Source organism: Anopheles cruzii, chromosome X (assembly GCF_943734635.1).
Source record: "Anopheles cruzii chromosome X, idAnoCruzAS_RS32_06, whole genome shotgun sequence".
NCBI classification, from domain to species: Eukaryota; Metazoa; Arthropoda; class Insecta; order Diptera; family Culicidae; genus Anopheles; species Anopheles cruzii.
The window spans coordinates 8,969,726-8,988,525 of NC_069143.1; the positions used below are offsets into that span (position 1 = coordinate 8,969,726).

At 41.2% G+C, this 18,800-nt stretch overlaps 1 protein-coding gene across 1 annotated transcript; it reads right to left on the minus strand.

Moving 5' to 3' along the window:
* Positions 1 to 6,382: 6,382 nt before the first annotated feature.
* On the minus strand, positions 6,383 to 17,349 carry LOC128266882 (uncharacterized). The gene is made up of 9 exons (XM_053003675.1): positions 17,073 to 17,349; positions 14,661 to 14,675; positions 14,245 to 14,423; positions 13,547 to 14,159; positions 12,042 to 13,094; positions 8,627 to 9,065; positions 7,954 to 8,550; positions 7,627 to 7,878; positions 6,383 to 7,536 (listed from the first exon to the last, which is right to left on the minus strand). Exons 1-9 carry the CDS (start codon positions 17,347 to 17,349, stop codon positions 6,798 to 6,800), a joined length of 4,164 nt encoding a protein of 1,387 aa, XP_052859635.1. The 3' UTR covers positions 6,383 to 6,797.
* Positions 17,350 to 18,800: the final 1,451 nt, after the last annotated feature.

Sequence of the window (18,800 nt, forward strand, 5' to 3'; positions counted from 1 at the left end):
TTCCCTCTCCGGCAACTACAATCGCCGAGCGGTCTTGACTTTCACAACTGTTTCGGAGACACTGTTAATCTCTGTTGCTTACAGTAACGTTGTGTTTTTCTATACGCCGTCTAGGGAATCGAACCCATGCTGCCAGGCCAGCTGCGTGACCCCGACGAGCGTTACCGACTACTCTGTCAACGGGTGGCGTTCACATCGTTTAGACCGTTGTTTTTTTCAGAGTTTCACGCAAACATACGCACACTAGCGGGCTACATTCAAACACGTCATATCAACAAACAATCAAAAGTATGTTAGTTTGCAAAACAGTAACTACTCTTGTGCACCGGAAAGGCTTGAGCAGGACAGATCTAGTAGAGAGTCAAAAGAAAATCGCCCGGACTAGTCAGACAGTGCGCGCGCGAGAAGGATTACACAAAAAGAAGCATAACCATTCGCAACTCGCTTGTTGCTCACACATTCAAACCACATAACACAAACAATAAACACGCACACACACACACACACACACACACACATGCATGCACAGGCACGCAATGTGCACACAAATTGCCGGGAATCAATTGTCGGAAGAACGAAACACAACATGGAAAGTTATATGTATTTTTGGTGTCAAGCGAAAAAAAATCAACGGGTAATCATAACTGCCATTGTTTACTCTGCTGCTTCATCGTTCACACAACAGCTACTTAGACCTGCCTGCTTAGACCACAATCGTTTCAAGCGTATTGATATTGATAATTCTTATTGAAAAATCTAAAAACGGTTAATGGTTTCGGTCGCCCAGCTGAATTCGACATCAGACGAGAAGCTGTCTGTGGTATTAAGTTGTGAGCTGTAACTAGTTAAATTATCTCCCCTCATCATGAATAGTAAATTATTTGCTGGCTTTTGCCACGGTACACCCCTTGCGCCGTAAAGCAACAGCTTCAACAGCTTGCTGTAAACCAAAACCGTCAAACAGTGCATTCGTTTCACTGTGCTGTTTATAATGCTTTCAAATACCATCCCTTTGCAGGTGCTGTCTGCGCTAAGAATCTACCAAACGTTTCTCCACTCAGCTGTGGCTATACGGTCACCACGGGCCTAGTCACGCTTCATTATTGCAAAACACAAATCAAATTTCAAACCACAGCACAGTAAGTTTACGTACACCGTGCTCGACGATAAGCGTTCTCAAGATGTCGTCAGTTTTTCAGATTTGACTGCGAAATCAGTTTGATTTGAATGCGAACAGTACCCAATTTCAAATATTTAGCATGTCGGTTTTCACCATAACAGATTTTACCATGAATCCCAACGCTGTCGGAAGTTAATTAAAATTTTGAGCCGCTGTTTGTTTGTAAAAAAACCTGACACCAGTCAGTTACCAATCAAGGCACAAACAAAACTGTATTGCAAACTGTATGAATCTCTCACCGGGCTACTCTGTTAAATAATTCTAGTGCAGATCTACGATTATTTGCATCAACGAGTGAAACGTGTTTTACCACTACATCATCCTTTCAGCATAGCAATATTCGTGTTGTGATGTTTGATTTGTAAAAGTATTCGTATGAAGTAATACTAAGATTAGCTAAACTTGTAAATTTTATATATATTGCTTATACCTGTAAGTATTGATATTGTTCGTGTAGGTTGAAATTGGTTGAATTCTACACACGGCTCGTTCAACATAAATTGTGAAGGTACAATAATTCACTAAGATACAACCGTATACCATAAAAAAACGAATAATGTTTCTCTGATTTGTGCTCATCAGAGTCGAACGGGTTATTTCCACTATGCACTTTTGTTAGCACATTTCTAGAACATCTGCTATGCATGAACCCGAACATGTATCACGCGATTACCTTACTGGAACTTCTATTCTATTCAATTGACTTCGCACTTCACAAGCATTCATTAAAGGATAAACTGTATTTGTTATCTGTCGAACCGTTATTGATTCTTGGAAATTTGCTTTTAAAAGAACTGCATCCATTAGTTATTACATACTATAAATCAGTTACATTACGCGCATTTATTGTTAAATTGCTTACTATCAGTTTACTGTTTGCTGCCTTTGAACCCAAAATTCAAACACTATTACCGTCTTTTCATTGCAAGCGCTTCATCGTAATCCTTGCTTAGTTAATGTTATGAGTACATTCTACTTATGAAGCGTGTACATTTTAGCATCACTTGATGAGACGTTTGCACGCACCCAACTGGTATTACATTCTTTTAATGATGTTTTTGTTCTTTTTGTTTGTTTTAATTTTTTGTAACATTGCTTGTTTGTTTCTAAATATTTCAAGTAAGGATTAATATCACAGTAAGTATTTCAATTTATTATCAGCGAACATACATACTTCCAAACATGAGGATTGTGTGCATAGTTTTGGCTACGAATGCGAGAATTGGACCAACTTCTGGCACACGAAACCACATTTGAGCATGTAATACAACTGCGCACTAGCAAGCATGACATTAAATTGAAAAAATCCTCATTCAATGATTCAAACCGAAGATCTCTAACTGTGAAACAATTGTGAGCGGTTGGAAAAAAACGGTTGGACGTTGACAAGATGCCGAACAGACGCTTTTTGGAAGGAGTTTTTGCTAATTACAGAGATTGTATGTTTCGTCAGCATACTGTAATCATCATCAGCGGCACAAAAAAACAAAGAAACACTTTAAGCGTTCAAATGTCAAACAAACAATAATAAAAATAACAGTAACACGTGTGTGTTACTGTAAGCTAAACAATAGACCTTATAATCCAGATCGAGACATATACATCGAATGAAGCATAAACAGAGAAAGGGCGCGATTCGATAAGTACGATTTTAAACGCACCAAAATTACCAAATGTGTAGAACAATGCAATTGATTCTATAATTATTTGGCTTGGTTTATAGGCAAATACGGCTTGGTCCGTGTTTCAAGAAAATATTGACAGCCTTTCTAACCAATGTCAGTTATTCCTTAGTTGTGATTTTGTATCGTCCATTGCGTCCACACATAAATGCATTATTAGCAGTAAAACATAATCTTTGCAATATTAGCAGTAGAATGATTGCGCTAGCATTTCATTCAGCTGCTTTATGTCTCATTATCGGACGGGTGCCATAGATGAAAACTTATGGAAGGCATTTTACGTAGCGACAGAAGCACCGAATGATAACTTTCTTGATTTCTGGATTTTATTAGTGGACGACAATATCACCAAGAAATTAACCTTACAATTTTTGCGTGATGAATCTTTGGGATGATTCAACTTTGCTCGATTGCATGACGAATGTCTCATGAAAAAGATCACCATACTATCGCAATGCATCAGCTCCTATGTTTTTCTTAATGTACCAGTTCTTTGTATACAAGTAACCATTAATCATTCCATTAAGGCTCAAAAAACGAAAACACAGATATTTTGAAATTAATGTGAGTATGCTTTCACGTAAGACGAAAGGAAGGTGGGAAATCGAATAATTACTGAAATACTATCTTTACTTTAAACATTAGGGAAAAAACGAGCGATTGTAATAGTCCTACTATAATTGTATCAGATTCTAATGTATCTATCACAAACTGTTCCATTAACGTTATAATAGTTGTAGGAAGGAAAGACTAGCTTGGTAAATACAGTTAATAAGAGAAGTACAATGATCGAACAAGATTTTTACGTATTAGTTAGTTTTTGGTTGTTGTATTGGTTGGTTTCATTTTAATTATAATTGCAAAAAATTCAACGCGATGTTAGTAATCAACTGTTACATATTTAGCGTCATGGCGTTACGCAATAATTAAGATCTATATGGTAAAAAATGCACAACAATCCGTGTCAATAATTACTAGCCTCGTTTAAGAGACCACAGAGAGACAAGCGTCAACATAGAAAAACAATACAGTGAAGGTAACAACAAAAATAAACCAAATAAATGAACCCAATTTAAACGTTACATTGTGTACACGAAATGCGAATCGTCCCAATTAACTGTAGCTCACATACAATGAATTATAAGTATCGAAATTTATCATGGCCCAAAGCAATGCAACGTGTTATTGTTGTCCGTAGTTAGTTTAACATCTAGCGTTCTATGCTATTGGAACCATTTGTTAATGTTCAGAATTTTGTATCTTCGTATTTGTTATTTCGGATCGCCGATTGTCTCGCTTACATTACAAATAAACAAGTATATATCAATGCCCAAAACGATGATTGAAGCAAATCAAATGCAACCGCTTACTGTTCGTGTGACAGATATTTAAAAAGTTAAAACAATAAATTAGTTTGCAACCTTCAAAACAATAATACTGCGTGCACTAATATTATTCTCTCAATTTTCGATTGAAAATCAGGAAAATGTCGTTGACAAACTATACTATCGTATTGCTGAAAATGATGTTTGTTTCGAAAATGAAATTTTCGTTCGCGTTAAAAATGATGATGAAGATAAATAATTATAAATTATTGGAATAGCATGACGAGCGTGAGGGAGCGTAATAACGGGACCGCAAGCCAAAAAAATTTCAAGTTTTACTCTAAAGTTTCAAGAATAGACATGCCAATGGCATTTGTTTTGATTGCAGTGCCCCTATCGCAGTCAAATAAATGACATTGGGTAAGACCGGGTCGGTTTTCACAGTTATTTGTTGTTATGAAGTTATGCACCAGTTAATAGAACAATTGATTCGTTACACCACCAATACGAAGAAAGAGGACACAGGACTAAAGCCTAAAGCCTGCAACATGGCAAAGTAGGGCCGTGTATAGAGAAAACGATCGAACGTTTGAGATAAAATTCTGGTCCCACTATTTTTCTCGCCGAACCTGATGCTATCGAATTATCGTCTTTTTCGGTCCACGGCGTTCACCGCTTTGGTTGGTCGGATTCTATGAATGCAGGACGAAGCGAAGGTACAAATCTTCCCCTCATGAATGAAAAATTGCCGGCGCGGCAGAGACAAGTGCTGACAGCGATAGCGATTACTTTCAATTCGACAAGGTACGTGCCTACTACCAGAATAAACTAATACCCACTCCTAGAATCAATAAAAATATTTGAAACTTTCGAGTAAAACATATAATTACAGCCGATACAATGCAGTAATTCATTCGACAGGAAGCGGGAACCGTCCAGAATAAAAATGCATATAGATGCGGACAAAAGCAGCAGGATCAAGCAGTATACCACAAACCTTGGGTAAAAATAAAATAAAACATTAAAGTTAGCACGGTTGCGCTTGAAACGGGGCACCTACATTGTTTAAAAAATAATAATAAAAGAATGAATAAATTTACTAAATTATTCAATTATTCATATGAATTTTACAATCCATTTAAACATTAGTAAGCAAATCAAACATATCAAATTGAAATGTAAATGTTCCGCTTGGATCCAAGTGATTGCTAACATAAAGTGCATGAAACCACCACATGGTTGAATATGCTAATAGTTTCAAAAAGTACTGACAGTATTTTACTTTAAACGATTTTTAAATTATTTGTTTTTATTTAAAAACATGTTTAATCAAGTAAGCATTGGCCATTAATATCTAACCATTTGTCATTTCAAGTCATTTCATACTTCATTGATGAATTAATTGCAGTAGAACGTCTGTGGTTTCTCGATGAAAATTTGTTGGTCTATTCGTTGTTATTTTTATCAAAAAGGTTCTGCAAAAACAAATGACAGCCAGATGGTGTAAGGTCCGTACTATACGGTGGTTGCATCAAAACATTCCAGCCAAGTATAATTGATTTGAGCAAATTCGTTACTGTATCGTGTATCATGTCTGTGGTTGCATAGTGGGAGTTGCGTTTCGAAACTTGAACTAGATAAAACATTGTTTTGAACATGAAAAACCGCCCACATCGACCGAATGGTAATACATCAGACATCAGTGTTTTATGTTTGTGGTCCGTGATTAGCGTGTTTTTAAACGGTGTGAGAGAATACTTGGTGTAATGTCACGTTATACGGGGCGACGTGGGAACCCGGAGGTGTCTACCCACTAAACATTTTACATAGGTTCTCCAATCTATCCCTTCCGGGACTACTATTGCCAGGTTTACGTCTGAATTGATTGGCGTGTTGTAATAGCCATATCCATCAATCATTTGGCTAGATTACACTTGAGATAGCAATAATGTGTCGCTAATAATGACCATTACTTGATAATGTTAACGAAAATATTTGGCAATGTTCATCAAAGTAATTAGTATTTTCCATAGAAAAAAACCAAGTTAATATTTGATTAGTTGATATTCTTCAAAGTAGAAATAAATTTGAACATTTTCATATGGCGTATAGCAAACATATGGAGCATTTTGAAAATTAGAATAATTCTCAGAAACATATGTCATGCGCACTTTATTGTCAACAAAACTCTCAAACACATTAAAAACCGTGCCAGGTATCGAATAGTAATAAATATTATCAATCAAAACATAGCTTATAGCTAAAACAAAGGACAGGGAAACACAAAAAAATATCATGATCTCGGATGCAGTTAGTTAGCTATCCTTAAGCAATGGGAGCGTAAAACATAATTTCAGTTTACAGCAGTTTTACATTAGGTATTACTATTAAAATCAAATGTACCATTGTGATGGTACGGTAAGTTTCTTGCTGTCCATCACTTGGGTTGTTCATTTCCAAATATCTGCGATTGCATATCAGTGCATATTGCAGAATGTAACATATTTGCATTACGAAACGTTTACTAGCAATACACGGGCATCACCACAAAGTTCTGTTGCAAACATTATCTGTTTACGTAAAGTGGCATCCGGTGACAAAATGGGCAAATTAGAGCTGTCCCGAGGCCGAAATCGTTTGCTTCCCATTACGTTCAGTACTTTGCCTACCAGCAGAATGGATACTGCATTCAACAGCGAAAAAATTTCGCTTTCCTGCAGCGTGTTGTTGCGCAAAATGACATCGTGAGCAGTTGATAGCATCAGTGGCGGAGGACAAAGCTTGGGGTCCTGCGTTTACCTCGGAGCAAACTGACCCCACCGCCACCGTCGACGACAACGACGACGCCGGAGGTGGAGGCACTACGATTGGCTGCTGAGGACCGCCATACTGCGGATCGGTTTCTTTCGCCGTCAGCAGAGTGAACTGATCCTGTTCAATTGGTTTTTTCAGCCAGTCCCCCAGGTCTTCCTTGCTGAATGCAGCAAACAACTCACGCTTTGCCAGCTGATACTCTACCACCGACGTCTTCGTTTCGAAGTACGTTGGCTTTAGCTCGCGAGATCCCACATGCGGTAGCTGAGCAATGACGGTGGTGTAGCGACGGTAGAATGACTGCTTCGACAGGCGCGACATTTTGCTCGTATTGGTATTGTTGTTAATCAACTTGCCGGTAAACGAGTTGACGATCTCCACCTCGGTGCAGTCGGTTATCCAATTTATGCTGAAGTTTGGTGGTTTCGTTTGGTTGCGTGACTCGGCCGACGTCATCAAAGCAAGCTTCGGTTTGTTCAAGCGATACGGTGGAGGAAGCCCTTGGATAGCGTTCTCTATTCGACCGCATATAGCACTGTACAGCAAGAAAAGAAATAGGTGCGACAGAAACCGTATAGGGGACCCGTGGTAAGACTTTCAAGTGCTTCAAGAAAAAAAAACTCACCGATACATGTGAGCAGGATGCAATAGACTGCCGAGCACAATCGAGTGCAAATAGATAGGCTGTATAATTGACGCAAGCAACGATCCCTGTAGGCCTAGCACATTCCAGCGCGAAATTTTATCCGAACACGACATGGTCAGCAAGCGCTGGCCCTGCAGTACACCGTCCCATGTTTGAATGCCCTCGCTGCTCTTCACCGGTATCGTTCCCTCACCCGACTCTACCTTCGTACGCAATTGGCCACGGGCCTTTCTGTAAACAGAAAAAGGTTTAACAAGGAAACATATTAATATATTGGAGAAAATGAGTAAAATGCGAATGACGCACCGATTCGGATGTTTGTCGACGTCCATGCTGTCATTTTCGTGTGGACTAAACACGCGGGCATCACCACACGGAGCTGTGTTGATATACAGGTGAAAGTAAATACCATCCTTTAGTGTGTAGAGCGCGGATTCGATGCTAGGTTTGTTGAAAATCGATTTCTCTTGCACGTTGCTGCTCTGGGTTTGGCTCGCATCCGCCATCTGCTTCGATTCAGACCGATTCTCGGCAGAAACGTGTTCGTTCGGTACAGCATTGCCGTTTAGCACCGTTCCGGGTAATGAAGATCCTGTCCCAGTGACGGGAGCTTTCGGTGACGATTCTTCACCAATTACTGAGTGGCGGCACAGCAGATCGAGCTGACTGTAGAAGAAGTCCATCAAACCGCGCCGCGCGATAATCTCAGCATGCGAATCGTTTATCACCGACCCAGTGACGCTCATATGTTCACCGCTCACGCACTTTGTGCCCGTGGCAAGTGAAATGACACGCGCTGTTTTCACGTCGTAGCCCTGTGTCATTACAAATCCGGCCAACACCTTGCGCCGGCTGTACACATCGCTGCCCTGCATCACCAGATTAAACTTTTCTATGACTAACCTACGGAGTTTAATGCAGTGAATAAGTAGTGTAAATGAAGGACATAACGTGACATCTAGCAATAGGATACACTTACTTGCCGATCGCATCCGCGAATGTTTGAGGAAGTTCAAAATTTTTGGCCGACTTGAAGGCATTCTCACCATTCACTGCGATTCCACTGGTGCCCCCGATTGCTCCGTTGCTGGTTCCAGCGTTGATCAGTCCAAACTTGGACTGCTGCAGTGGGCTGAAAGAGATGTTGCATATCGACGCAAGTGCTGCCTTGGCCGCAGCATTTTTAGCCATCTTCTTCGACGGACCGGTCCCCTCGAACCGCTGGTTGTCGTTTACCGTCACCACGACGGTGAACTTCGAGTGCTGGAGTCCATCCGACGACACGCACTCGAAGTGTGCATCAGTGAAGAGCTCGTGCAACAGCATTACCGGCCCCTTCTCAGGCTGCGACTTGGGATGGTGGCCAGCCGCGACGGTAGCACTGTTACGGACAATGTTCGTTGCCGAAACTTTCAGCTCTGCGGCACACACACAACACAAGGACACGGATACAAGGACAAGCCAATTTGTAAAACGAACAATTATCTCAATGGGTGTGGTCGTGGTGATGGTGGCACAATTAACATATACGCAAGCGAATCGAGGAGTTAATGATATAGAGCGTAGGAGAAAGAGAAACAGAGAGTGTGTGAGAGAGAGAAAGAGAGAGAGAGAAAGAAAAGAGAGATCAGATATAGCGTACAAAAATATAAATTATTAAACCAAAATCGTACAGAGGAAAAATTATACTGCGGCAAAGGAATACAATATATTACTAACACTATTTATAAATCATATTAACTAAGAAAGAAATCAAAGCTCAGAATACAGAACACAGTTAACAGATGGGGAAGGTGTACGAAAGGTTGGGACACGCAATCCTTTTTCCGAATGATTTCCGAAACGTGTAAGAATTCTTGGCTCGAAAACATTTCGAATGGTTGTTCCCTAAAATCAAATTGCACATGGTAGATAATGGCGGACCTCTCCTAATAGACCCGTCTATTATGTTTGTCAGTCTTTCTACTTTTGGTGCCAGTGTACTATTATTGATATTGGGGATAGTGTTTCCACCATATTGATATTGATCAATCTACTATATCCCTTGTGACTCGTCCATAGATTAGCCACTGCAGCTCACTCACCGGACTAATCGGTTTCGATGCAAACCACGTCCGCACTCTGACAGTGTACTTGAGTTCAAACTTTAAGTTGGTGCTTAATACGGCTCTGTCCGTTCTAATAATAAAAAAATAAATACTAAATTCCTATATCCCTATAACCCTAGAAGACTTTTCACGCCATTAAGTGGAAATCTATGTCACAATTTATTTAAATGAACGTTACGAATTTTCTCAAAACGCTACTCGGTTAGTGTTAGGCCAAACAAAACACGATGAAAAGAAGAAAATGGCCAAACTAATTAATTAAACAATCAAAACCAAGTATTTGCCACATACATAGAAAATACGTGCAGAAGCTCGCCTAATTCACAGCGTTGAGCGGTAAACATCAAAAGGAATTAAAAAAATGCCAAGAATGTTCCAGTTTTTTTTTAATCTTAGAAGAACGAACCGGATCGTATTTATAATGGTCACGTTCTCTTCGAACGATTGCACATTTAACATTCTTATATTATTTAAAGTTTAAATTAAAAGAATTTAAAGTAAAAAAGTAATATCAACCAATTTTACATAGGAAGGGAGGTGTTTTTTAGTTGGAATAAATGAAAAAATAGAGGTTGAATCCAATTGAACAATTCACAAAACTATTATACTGGTGTAAGTTGCTAACAACAGAAGGTTGTGCTTAAGGCTAGGCCAATGCACGTTTTGATACAAATTAAACATAGACTAGATTGAAACATAAAGAAATACAGTAGAAGGAACAAAACAATATGCCCAACACAATGAAAACAATAACAAACAACAAGCAAACAAAAACCTAGCAATCAGCAAACATGACAACAAACATGCCATGTTAAAACACTTGATTAAACATAACACTAACGCTGCTTATAGGCATAATGTTTACTGGCATTAAACATTTTCTGTCTTTTTCATTCAAGGGTATTTTGCTGCAATGTACCCAGTACGTACAAATAACGATTTTTTGAGAAAAACGTAAAATGTAGCCATATCTATTAGTTATTAGTAGTCGCAGTAATAATTTGAAAAGTACGTTCTTTCTTTTTTAAACGGGCATAACTTAACCTGTTATACGATTTGCAAGAAATTAGATGCATTAGAAAGAGGAAAAACGTAACTAATATGACTGCATTTTTTGTTTCAACAAATAAAATCTCGTTATTTAAAAGATATACAGAGTATAAAAGAATGGGAATGACGTTAACTCTTGACACGTGCAGACAGCCAAACCCATAAAAGGCAAAAAGATTAACACCAACCGAGCACTTAATATTCGAAATTTGAATATTGAATGAACGTTAATGAGCAAATATTTCATGAATAATATAGGACCGTCTGAACTTTCATAATTACATATCCCAATGAATTACTGGCTTTCTTATGCTGGATTGATAAAACATCGCACGTATTGCGCATTGCGTGGAATTGGCACGGCATAACTTTACTCCATACACGCTGCCAACCAACAAGCACTTGAGTGACTGATTTTAAATCGCACAAATTTGAGGTATAATCTGTTTGCATATGAAATTGTTGCCGATTATAATTTCAATTCACGCAAAAACAACTGGACCGTCGGCAACTGGCCTCAAATAAGATTTATTGCGGATATTATGAAGCATCGAGAAACTGTTTTAATAACAAATAAGACAAACGGAATACTTTACACAGTAATTTTATCCACGAAAATATAATGTTGTAATGAAATGTATTGGGTGCTGTACTAAATTGTGCAACGTGCCCCACAAGCCAACTTTCTACAACGTAGTAAAACGACTACAATTTATCTTCCTTATTAATAAGAGATACCGCTGATTCAGATTATGTTTTGATTATTTAATTGTCTTTCATCACAACGAATACTGAAAATACGGCAAACCGTTAAGAATAACCGCAATAGATAAATAATAAATACCGCAAACCATTTTCCTCAACCCAACATTAACGCGCAGAATTTGACGGTTGCATATCCGCGAAATGCACAAAACATGCACCATTTTTGCCAACACAACGAACAAATTAGTTAAATACTATAACTTATCATACCGAATGTATATACGCTAATAGTTCAGAAAGAAATGTTTGCTCTACCGAAACATTGCAATAGATGAGAATAAAATAATGAGATACGAAAACAGATTGCGGCACCTCTTCCCATACAAAAACACGTTTTAATGGACAGAAAGAGAGAGAGAGAAAACAGAGAGAAACAGAATGATAAATATCAATAATGATAATACATTTAACACATACTATCGAGAGAAAAAACATAATAAGAGTGTAGGGAGAACTAAATTTTATACTTGCTTTCGAAACGCTTCTTCCACGCTACAGCCTTCTCATTGCTATTTTTGAACAAATCTAAACTTTGCTGAATCTTTTCGACCACTTGCCGTTGACCATTTTGCGCACTGGGATTACCATTGGCAGGACACTGGGAGGAAGGTTGAGTAGTGGTGGTTTTGGTGGTGACGGGAGCAACTAGGTTACTAATAGTGCCAAGAGGAGGGAAGAAGTGGCTTTCGGAAGGGTACTTCTTTTTTTCGCCAGCGGTGTTAGAATTTGCAGAGACAGGAGCAGTATCAGCTGCCAGAATGTTGTCACTAAGGTTGTTAATAGTGTTACGGACGCCAATGTTAGTGAAAAAGACCGGTAGTGCACCAACCTCGGACGGTTCTCGTTTTAAAAACACTTCGTTAGCATATGGCGAGACCGCTGGTGCGACAGTCGCGGGCACGTTGGTATTATTGAGCGTGTTACGCACAAAGCACGTTTTAGCATGGTGGTGGTTAGTGCCGCGAAAGTCTACAGTCTCCCGCCGGCATGAGCAGCCAGGCTGTTTGATCGGATGTTGATTGTTTACTTTGTGGAAGGAATCGTAGTAAGCATTGTTGACGTAACGGTGAAAGTCGGCCGCCGCCGATGGTGTGCAATGTTTAATACCACCGGGTGCACTACCACCTTTCGGAACGGCACTAGGTACCACGAACCGATCCGACTCGGCAGCTGGTGTATTACTAGAACCGTTGCTACACAGGCAAGAAAATTGTGCAGGCGCTGATACTACTCGCTCGCTCTCTGAAGTAGCATCAGTCGATGGAAGCATTAGAACGATAGTGGTAGTGGTGGGAGTGTTCGTGACTGAAGGTGGGGAATTGGTACACCCGATCGTCGCAGCTGTACTTGCGGCCGGTTCGGGGATGTTGGGGAAAGTTACAGCAACGTCGGCAGTAGCGGCACAGGAAGTATTATGCACAGATATATCGCTGGCAGCGGTGACGGTGGAGGTGGCGACACCGTCAATACTGCCGCTGATACACTGCTCGTGACAGTCGTTGTAATTGGCTCCGGTTGCTGCCACTGGGGATACGACACATGGCCACACAGCGTAGACAGGGTGATAAAGTGAAATGGAAAATGAAAATGAAAAACAGGGAGTTAGGATTACCGATAGGAGAACGGTTGTGTTAAAAATAAGGGGCAGCTTCTTGATGGTTTGTTTTTGATCTTTCTGTAGCAGCACACAACAAAACTGTGCAGCAACGAACACACAACATGCATTTGGTCCACCTGTTTTGCACACATTTTTGTTGCGTGTTTGTTTGTGTGTGTGTGTGTGTGTGTGTGTGTGTGTAGGTTTGCATGTTTATGTTTGAGTTTGTGAAAGTCGCGTGCGTCGAGGGTTTTCTATGCTTTTGAGTATTTGCATTCGTCACTGAAGATTCTCGTCTCGATAGAATGCTTGCATTGTACCCCAAATGGAAGAGTGTAAACGTTTAGATGAAGAATAATTAAAAAAAGATTACAATTACTGTTGGTTGCTATATTAGACCCCGCTGCCGTTGTAGTGCGACTGCCGGCGCATGCATCGAGATAACCAGTCTTTGTCGTTGAATTACGATCCGAACCACCAAGCGACTTGTCGCCCGCCAAAGAGCTTGTGTTGGTGTTCACGGTGTTAGCCTCAATCCTGGTTCCTTCGCACATTACCTTAACACTACTATTACCAACGTTCGTTTCCCTTGTAGCGTCTTTCTTACTGTGGTTGATTGAGTGCGAAACGCTACCTTCGAATGCGCTACCACAAACGTTGCTTTGGCGGTTGGCGGCGGTGATGTTGTAGACGTTACTGTTGTATTTGGTGCTGTTGCTCAAATTGACAGTGATAGTAGTTTCTGGCAGTGGTTTGCCATTCGTGGTAATTGACTTTTCCTGCGGTTCTATGGGGACCGCATCAGAGAGCGGAAAAATGCTGTTCTCAATCATCGGATCATCGCTGGTGAAATCTACATTTTGCAGCGGCTCTATCGGTGTCAAGGTGGCACCATCCTTGAACTGAATGAAACTACGGAGAGCGGACGCTGCGGCCGCCACCCGTGCTAACTTTTTGCTCGGTCCGGAACCCACGAATTTCTGCCCATCAACCTGCAACAAGCGAAACAAAACAATTCATCGTCTGGTGATTGCCATACTTCGAAAAACTAAGCACTATAACAACTATAACACTTACCACCACTGAAATTGTGAAGAGAGGAGCATGCACAGGGCCGGTTTGAGATTCAACCTTATAAACTAGATTGCGCTTCAATTCATTTAGCACCGCAACGGTGTTCTTGGTTTGTGGCACTTGCTCTTGTCGAGTTTCGGCGGACTTGGGTAGATGTTGTAGTTTGCGGCGTTTCCTCACAGCTAGAAAAAAATAAACGCATTTCAATATCGTTTTGTTTAGGAAAGACAATTGCTTTATTGAGCTGGTGCTGCTCAATGCAGCTGGTTCTTCACTAAGTATGGCACGTGGACAAAATTCGAAGTGAACGCTCGGAATCTTTGAAAGATTCCGAATTATCTTCAGTGATATGCAAGAGAGGTCGGTGGTTGTAATTGCCAGATAAGGAGAACAAAAATTTGATTATTTCATTTATTTACCTGGAGAAACGTTTGCTGCATATCCACGGTCGAGATAAATCGTAATAATTGATAAAATAAACCATGTCAGACATGAAAATATATAACAATAAAAAGACACTCGGTCAGAAATGTATTAGACATACAAAGTTTCTGAAAAATAGATCATATAATTTCATTTTGATACTTAGTTACCAAGTCAACGACACTGTCTGACAATCAGTTTCCTCGTTATAGCGCCTTTGATCGGGCCGTCGCTGACAATTTTGGCCGTTTTTTTATGGTATTGAGGAAAGAGATGATTTGTCCCGCACACAGCATTGTTACAGCATGGTCTGTTTCAAAGGAGCTCTCACACAGCTACCATTATTACATAGTTTTTGAACAAGGAAATGCCACTGGTTCTGGCATCTCCCATCATTGCATGCAAGTCGATAGAATTCAGAAATAGTATTAATAAATACGGTCCAATCCGTTTTTTAAGATAAAAAAGTCATAGCGGTCTATAACAATGTACGGATGGTTGAATTAATCGTTGGCGTAGAAACGTGTAAGCCCCAGGTTGATACAATAAATTCCGATATCATTCATTCATTTAGTATTTGTGTTTTTTTCTCCGATACCCGGTTTCGGTACAATGATTGACAGATTTTTTGTCAAAAGTATGCCAACGTTTTAATAAAGCAGAACAGCACGCAACCACCCCAATCTATCGGCCCTCTTTTTCGAAACATGTAGGGCAGCAAATTATGAGCAAGTCTGTTGCTAAGCAGATTTACGCAGATGGTTCGCATTTTGCAATCAATATAAACGGCTCCTCTCCAGCTCCTTCTTCGCTCTGGCAGGTCTGTGGGGGTAAGTGTTTCTCGTCGATATACATACACACTGCCGGTAGATAAGCAGTTGACATCAATTGTACAAAACATTTGACTTATCCACACAAATATCCTACAATCTTCAGGTTTTGCACAGGATCCATCGGATACAGCGCGTGTACCCCAGTTTGAAGAGCTTACGCTGCCCATTATTACCTTTGGTAATAAATTGCAACAATTATATTTAAAAGACAAAGGTGAAACATATGGCCTGATCGCTAATCAGAAGCAACGAACATCGTTTGGTTGTTAACACGAGTCAGTCAAGTCATCATCACGATTGATAGTAGCAACAGTTCAATTGAATGCTCCACAAAAACCTGTATTTGAATATTAGAAGAAAAAACGGGCAAGGCTTGTTTTAATTACTCGCATAAGTCAATCAACAACGCTTCCTGGCGTTCGTACCTTTCAACGGCAACAATGACCACGGCATGCAACGAAAAGGCCACATCTCGACAGTTCCGGCAGCGTACCTCCGTACACTTCGCAGCCAGTTCGGGACCACGCTAGACGGTTGGCCTAAATACGCGCCAAACGATGAGCCCGTGGCACAGGCTGAGGTTCCCCGTTACCATGCCAATTGAGTGCGGTTGTTGATTTGTGTTTTGCACTGTCGGAAACGGACAGTACCTCAAATATGACATTTTAGAGACCTGCATAAACATAAACCGTTGACGGTGGAGCAAACGTAGCTGATTGGCGAACAACCAAATCGTAGGGGCCCGGATTTTCTTTGCACAGCGCTTGACGGTCGAATACCGCCAATACCTGGGCTGGAATTGCGATTCTGTTTTAAAGTCGCCACAAGGAACATTAACGATGGGCGATGGTACTCAAAAGCTTGAAATTTGGGCGAAGTGGCTGAAGACGACAGGCAGAAATGATAGCGATGGCAAGATACAAAACTGCCGCTATTCGAACTACTTTATAATAGCCTCTAATATGCTACCACCGGCTCCCCGCGAGATATTTCCGATTTTTTATCAAATACCAGCATTCATTGTGAAATAAGTAGGCCATGGTAAACTTCCAACCGAAAATAACGGAACTATCAATAACAATTCCATGTACCCAGCGGTGTTATAGACGTTCGATTCGACGTTGTCTATATCCGTTTAGAAATCAAATATATTTTAAATAAGTTTGACACGGAACAAACTATCTCTGGCTTCTATTTCATATATACGACGCATTTAACTTAAGGTTTGAAGGATCCGTGTGAGACGCATCTTTCTGTGCTTCGATGGTTCTCATTACAACCTATTTGGTCGAAATGAAGCATGGTAAGACTGATAATATTTTTAATAATATTTTGGTTGCAGCTTACTGCTCTATTTAGGCAGAACTTTCTGAGCCGCACGCCCCAATCAGAGGAAACGCGAATGAAGAGTGAACGAGGTGTGAAAAATAATTTAACAGTTCCTTCGCAGGTTCGCCGGTACAGGAGCGATTTTCACGCATCAAAACATATTCAGAAGTCCATTGCTGCAGACAGGGAGGTACGTTTAAACCATTGAGGCACAGGTCTAAGAATCGATTCAGTGTTTCAACTTACTTATCGATGCTTTGCGTTTCGCTACGCGCCGCGATGTAGCGCCCGGCATGCCGTGACAAACCACTGCACTGGATGATGCCGTGCCGGTGCTGGCGCTCTTTTTGTTGACAGCGTTGCTGTTGTTACTGATTGAATTGATTTTGCTGCTGTTATTGGAGTTCTTGTTGCAGATGATATTGTTATTGCTGTTGTTGTTGTTGTTGTTGTTGACGTTGTTATTGTTGTTGCTGCTGCTGCTGTTGCTGTTGTTGCTACAAGAACTATTATTACTCATCATGCCGTCGCCGTAGAGTATGAGGTTCCAGTGGGGGGCCGTGGTACGCGGTGGTGCCTACGACCTATCCCTGCCCAACCAACTGGCCGCCACCGCGTCCCTCGATGGCACACTTCCTTGCAGCTCTTGCCGTGCGCGAAAATGGTGAACCCCTGGTCTTGCTTAGCTTGTTGGCCTTCCCGTCTTGCCGCGTCGCACTGCCGCCGCCGCCGCCGTCGTCGTCGTGTGCCGCGCCGTGAGCCTTTATCGGAATGGCTACGCAGATGGAAGAACAAGCAGAAAACAAACCCTTCCGTCATTGCGCGGTGTCAAAGTGCGCCAATTGATACCGTCACCCCTGTCCGATGGAGGAGTAGTTCCGCCACCATACCGGTTAAAAGCGTAGCGTGTTAAAGGCGAAACAGAAAAACGCTTTACGTTGAATCAAATCGTCCAAGACAAACTGCTACAGGTAACAGAATGTGTCTCATGCATTTTGTTTTTTTTTCCCTGTCTGATTCCTTTTCAGCGATAGCCAAGTGGCAACAAAAACAGAAGCATAAGTGATTTGATGAAAATTGGGGCTCAGGTTGCTGGGAAGAGCCTCCCCTACGCGCACGCGTTTGCATGCGTCCGCGATGTGGGGCTTGTTTGCGAAAACCTTTCCGTGTGGGGAAGGGTTAGAGAGAAAGAAAGAGTGCGCGCGCGCGCGCTTTATCATCTTGGCGGACAAGAAGGGTTGAGGGTTGAGTGTGACGCCAGGACCAATCCATGTGTCATATGCCGCATAACATCATTTAGCACAACTGTTTGTACATACACAGGGAGCAAAGAAAAACAGAACCACAAAACCAACAGAACCACCACTAATCAATTGGAATGGTGGCTCGCACTGTATTTTCTCACTACCAAGGTGCTGCCCGTGCACGTGCCCGGGGCCGTTTTCGCAACGTTTTGGCACATTTCGAGTACAGCTTTCCGATTAAATGCTTAAAATATCCAGCAATAAAAAAGGACACACACACGCTGCACGCACGCTTGACGTGTCCGAAAATACGGAAAACTCATGGAAAACCATTTTCCTGGGTGTGAAAAGGCCCGACGTTTGTGGCAAAGGCTGCTAAGGCTGGGTGGTTCCAAATTTTGTTACGATAGCGGCGCTTGTTCTTTCATACTTCCACGTCTCCTCTCCTCCCCTGCTATGTGCATCGAGTACAGAACGGAATTGTCTACGGGGTGCGATATTAATGCTAAATTAAGAAGCAAAAGGTAACCGCATCATGAATATGCAATGCGTGCCCAAGGAGGTGGCGCAAGCATTCTGCAGAGTTAACGTGGGCGCGCTACTGCGTTTAGGTGGGCAAAACTCGGCGGTCACACAATACAGGTTCGGATCTTCCATGGACTTGCGGACCATGCGAAAGCTTAGAAGATTATTCGCAACAGAGAACAACTTCTTCTAGAGCTTCTAAACC